General features: G+C 47.5%; 1 protein-coding gene across 1 annotated transcript in view; it reads left to right on the forward strand.

The window, feature by feature from the left end:
- Positions 1-362: 362 nt before the first annotated feature.
- LOC103809790 (immunoglobulin superfamily DCC subclass member 3-like) overlaps positions 363-5,033 on the forward strand; it is a gene marked incomplete at both ends in the record, with an annotated part of 7,307 nt that continues 2,636 nt past the window's right edge. The window contains one exon of the mRNA XM_009082660.1: positions 363-527. Coding sequence (XP_009080908.1) covers positions 363-527 — 165 coding nt within the window. The remainder of the gene's footprint in view (positions 528-5,033) is intronic.

The following is a 5,033-nucleotide window of genomic DNA, read 5'->3' on the forward strand; positions in this document are numbered from 1 at the left end:
ATTATAAATGTTATATAGAATATTGTTATAAGATAGAATATTATTATTATAAATAATAGAATATTATTTATCTGTGCTTAACTAACAGAAATAATAGAAAAATAGAATCCTAGAATGGTTTGGGTTGGAAGGCACCGTAAAAGTCACTCAGTTCCAACCCCCTGCCATGGGCAGGGACACCTTCCAATAGACCAGATTGCTCAAAGCCCTGTCCAACCTGGCCTTGAAATGTAAGCAGAAAAGTGTGTGGATAGGTACATGTCCACCTCAGGGACCAAACTTACAGCCTGCAACATCTGTTTAGTCTCTTTACCTCTTGCAAAGCCTAATGCCGCTCTGTTCTCTCTTCCTTCACCTTTCAGATCCTGTGGAAATGGAGTACCAGGAGGCTGTTAGCAAGAGCACCTTCCAGCAGCTAGTGACTGATTTGGAGCCCTCGACCAGCTATAGCTTTTATATAAAGGCTTACACCTCCCGGGGTGCCAGCAAAGCCTCAGAAGTCACGGTGGTGAGCACGCTGGGAGAAGGTAAGGAATGCTTTGCGCTTGGACCGTCAGATGCTGACACCCACTGTGCCTAACAGCAGCACCAGTCACCCTGATACCCACCCTGGAGCGCTTTGGCACGTAGCCTGTGGTGTTGATGCTCCTTGTTTCTGCTCCTCCTCATCCTCTGGGATATTGTGTAAGACTCACTTGTATCGTTACAGGGGGGTTGACTGATTAAGCGCAGCATCGCCTCTCACAGCTGATGTTGTAGCAGGGGGTGAGTGCAAACCTGCCTGGTCTCGTGCGTTGCAGCTGCTCTGGGCTTCCCCTAAACTGCTTGCTAAATGCAGATTTCCTGCTCAAGCAGCATCTTGGCATCCTCCAGCAGCTCTGGTGAACTCACAGCTCTTACTGAATAGGTGCCACACTTTGAAAGATTTGATTATTTTCTGCTCTATCCCGGACAAATTGAAGTAGAGCTGAGCTGTCCTCACCAGCAAATCCCTGCCTTGGAGCAGCCTTCTGTTTCAGTGGGAAGTTGGGATGATCTCCAGGGCTTTTTCCTGACTTGGCTACCAGTTAGCTTCCCCAGCAAGAACGTGGGTGCTCTAATGCAGGACCCTTGACAGACACCTGACAGAAACCACAGCCACAGTGTGATCTGTCAGATGGCGTTTGAGGAACATTTTCTTGGAGATTCATACTACCTCTCCAGCACCTCTGAATCCTGGCTTGTCTCACATATGGAGACTGACTTCTTAGGAACATCATTGTCATGAACTTTCAGTAAGGATGGATTTGCAGCAGAGAGGGCCTTGGGTGTGAGGATGTTATTTAGGATCAAATGGAAGAGTCTGTTGACTTCCACGTGGGGAATCCAGTTCTCATTCCATTCTCAACCCTTGCAGATATATATTACAGAATTTAAGCAACAACACCAATAAATCCTCACCCTGCTGGGTTGTTGCCCTGAAAGTTTATTTTCCTTGGTACTCTGCAGGGAATCAGTCACCCTTGGACTTTGTTTTCCTTCCAATTTAGAGGCAGAAGGATGGACTAAGGCAAAGCTTGAAACTCCTTGACCCGATGCTCCAAGTTCAGGCACGGGAGCTACAAGCCAGCCATGCTCCATAGAGCCTGGTGACTCTGCAGAAGTTCAGGTCAAGTGAGAGAGGACTTCTTGTCATTATTACCATCAGTCATGCCAGGAATAGTTAGGTATCTGGTAATGGGATCATAAATTTCCTGGTGCTCTGAAGTTTCACAGTATCACTGTCCTGCGCTGCTGTCCTTTAAGAAAGGCTTGTCCTGTGTAACGAAGCTTCAGCAATTAGCTCCACATTCAGGGTGGACAAGCTGCTTCAGATCACTCAACCCCAGCCCACATTTGCCTTGTATGAAGGTAAAAAGATATTTAAAAGCCTCAGTTCTGGCTTCATTTGTTTGCTTTGCTTCACTCGGGTGCCTGTTGCCTTCTGCTCACAGAAAGTAAGAATCCAGTGGCTTTTGTCACCAAATTAAGGTTTTACTGTAGATTTGCCTCTTCTTACAGCCAAGTTGTTTCACCTTGTGCCTTCCCAAGGTGCACAGGAGAGCTGTGACCCCTGGGCTCAGGAAGCCCCTGAATCTGTGCTAACAGCCTCAGAAAGGGATGGGTTTTCCAAGACATGCCATGCATGGCAGCCAGGAATGGGTGAATCTGGCAGCCGAGGACAGCTCGGCGGAGCCAGGGCAGCCAGCAGAGATGCTGCCAGCTGGAGACTGCTCTGAGTGACTGTGTTATACTGGTATTGTCTGGAGAAGGAATGTGGTGTCAGTACTGAGGAGCAGGTCTGCTTTCAGCTCGGGGCCGTCAGCTTTTCAGGGCTAGCAGTACGCTGAGAGTGCGCTTGGCTGAAGCCTCCAACGCTTTCTGGACATGCAGTGCTTCTTCTTTTGTGCCTGTAATAACTCTGGATGGAAAGCAGAAGGGAAGACACTGTGGAGAAATGACCCAAGTGAACCTTGTCCTCCGTAAATCTCCCTCTCTGGGAAGGTCCTCCTGCCTCCTCCCTGCCGTTCTCCTTTATGCCGTTTCACAAATGCCGTGGTATTTTACATCTCGAACGCTCTCCGCTTCATTGAGCAGCACACACTCCTTGTTCTTGTCTTTTAATGCTTTTTAGGGTTTTCTCCAGGACTTTTTGACATTTCTCTAGGATGAAGACTGTTCCTTTAGTCATCTTCGGCTAAAGACGCCTTAAAGAAGAAAGTTGAAATGACCTGGGGAAAATTCCAAACAGCACGGAAGAGGAAAACAAGTATCCCAGCCCTTAGCACGAGGGAGATCCCTCACTTATAGTAGCTCCATATTATGTCTTCTATATACTTCTGTGAAGCACCTATATGCTGGTGTGTGTACATATATCTACACACACACAGATATACTCCATTGTATACACTTATTTGTGTAATAACAGTATAAGCAGCACGTGCATTCTGCGAGTACATATACCTATAATCAGCTTTATACATATATATACTCGAAGTTTGAATAAATACAATATATTCCATACTTTGAAGGAGAGATATTCTTGTGGTTTTTATTAAATGTAAGGCTCTGCAACCATAAAATAAAGCCAACTCTTCACAAATCAGGATGGCCCACATCAGTGTTTCTTTGTCCATGGGATAATGTGATAATTTCCCTTTTTGTGGTGTTTTCACCAGTGGTTTGGAAAATGGTGCTTAAGCAAAGCTCCAACTTTTCAGAGTGGGGATTTTGCCCTAGAGAAAATTGGGAGAATTAGAACAAAACAGAGTATTTAATTGGATTGCAAAAATAGGCAGCCTTGGGAGGAGTGGTACATTCTGGTATAAATAGTTTACTCTGTGCTTTGCACCCAGAAATTGCTAAGTTCAGCCTTGCCAGCAATGGAATGCACATCAGAACAAATCCTAGCAAGATGGAGTGCTTGAACCCTTTTTCTTTCCCATTGGCAGCACTCAGGCAGGATGGGATCTCATTAACCTGACCCAGGACACTGAGTCTTTCCTTCTGAATCCATACAGAGATGCCCAGCTGTCAGCAGGGACTTGTTCCTATCCCTATGCTTATTCAGAGGGTATCAGGCAAAGCCCTTGCAACCTGAAGGAGAGCATCACTTTGGGAAAAGACAGGGTTGCCCTGAATCTCCTGCTCACCTGGAGAGATGTCCTTCCTTCCTCTAAATCTCCTTGTGGAAAAGCTTGAGCTCTCAGTGCCTGGGAAAAGGCAAATGATTGTGCTGTGCAGTTTTACTTTTACTATTAAACTGAGGAAATGCCCTTTTTAGCTCTCATCAGTCTTAGATTGACATGGCCACATTTCATCTGCTTTTCACCATCACTCACTAATGGCTGTGCTGAACTCTTTGCCAAAGGTCAGGTTTGCACTGCTCATCCTTGGAGATCCTTTAGGGAAAAACAAGCCAGAAAGCAGCTTCGGTCCAGTGCTAGCCCAGCAGTCCTTATACTTGGGAACTGCTGAGCTTGTAATCATGTAGGACTGGAAAAAATAGCTCTACCTCAAATCCTGGAGGCTGCTGGAGAAGCAGAGCTCTTGTTCTGCTGGATATTTTTGCTGCAGGTTGTAGCTGAGCTCAGTGCCTGGTGCCCAAAACCCCTTCTCCCTCCCAGTGCTGGCCCTGGTGCTGGAGCAGAGCCCTGGGCAGGGCAGAGTCTGCAGCACCTGGTGCTTTGCACCTTCTGGATGGTGCCAAAGGCTGAGGAGCTGATGGGAGCGTTTGGTATGGGGGCATTTTGTGAATAAAAAACAAGTGAAGTGTCAAAAATATCCTCCTGAGACACATCTCAGTGTTAGTGCAATCAGTGTGTGAGAAAAGGAGGGAGAGGGAAGGAAGAGGCTTTGGGGGCTACGTGGGTCTGTGTGCCCAGGGCTCAGGGCAGGGTTTGGTGCAGAACCAGCTTTGGAAACCCCAGGTATCTGCACCACAAGAAAATTGGCTTTGGCTTACAAATGTTTGCCTCTCAGCTCAGAGGCTGATGGGGCAGGATGAGACCTGTGGAGGGAAGGGCCTGATGCCCTCTGCAGCACACCCCAAGAACCAGGGCAGTGTTTTGGGGTATTGTCTGGAGCAAAAGGTGTCCTCGTGGACTTTGAATCAGGTCTCGGTGACATCAGGCAGCAGCAGGGAAATCTTCCCAGCTAACCCCCCATGCACCCCTCAGGCCAGGTAAGTGCCTGCCTCCCAAAACAAGCCATCCCCAGCTGTGCAGGGATCTCAGGCTGCTCAGGTCTTTAGGGCTGTTGATGAAGATGTCCCAGTTCTCTCCTAAGTCCCCAGCAGAATCACAAACCTCCCTCCTAAAGCCAAGGGAAGAGCAAAGCCCCCTGCACCCAGCAAGCCAGTGCAGGTACCTAGCACACTTACAAGACGGATGTCTCCAGTTCCATCCCTTCTGATTCCTTCCTCCCTGGGGGATTAATCACTCTGAAAGGTCCTTGCTTCAGGGTGAGGGCAAAAAAAGTGGAATTTGAGAATGCATTGCCAGAGTTGCCGCATT

Source organism: Acanthisitta chloris, unplaced genomic scaffold (assembly GCF_000695815.1).
Source record: "Acanthisitta chloris isolate BGI_N310 unplaced genomic scaffold, ASM69581v1 scaffold29109, whole genome shotgun sequence".
NCBI lineage: Eukaryota > Metazoa > Chordata > Aves > Passeriformes > Acanthisittidae > Acanthisitta > Acanthisitta chloris.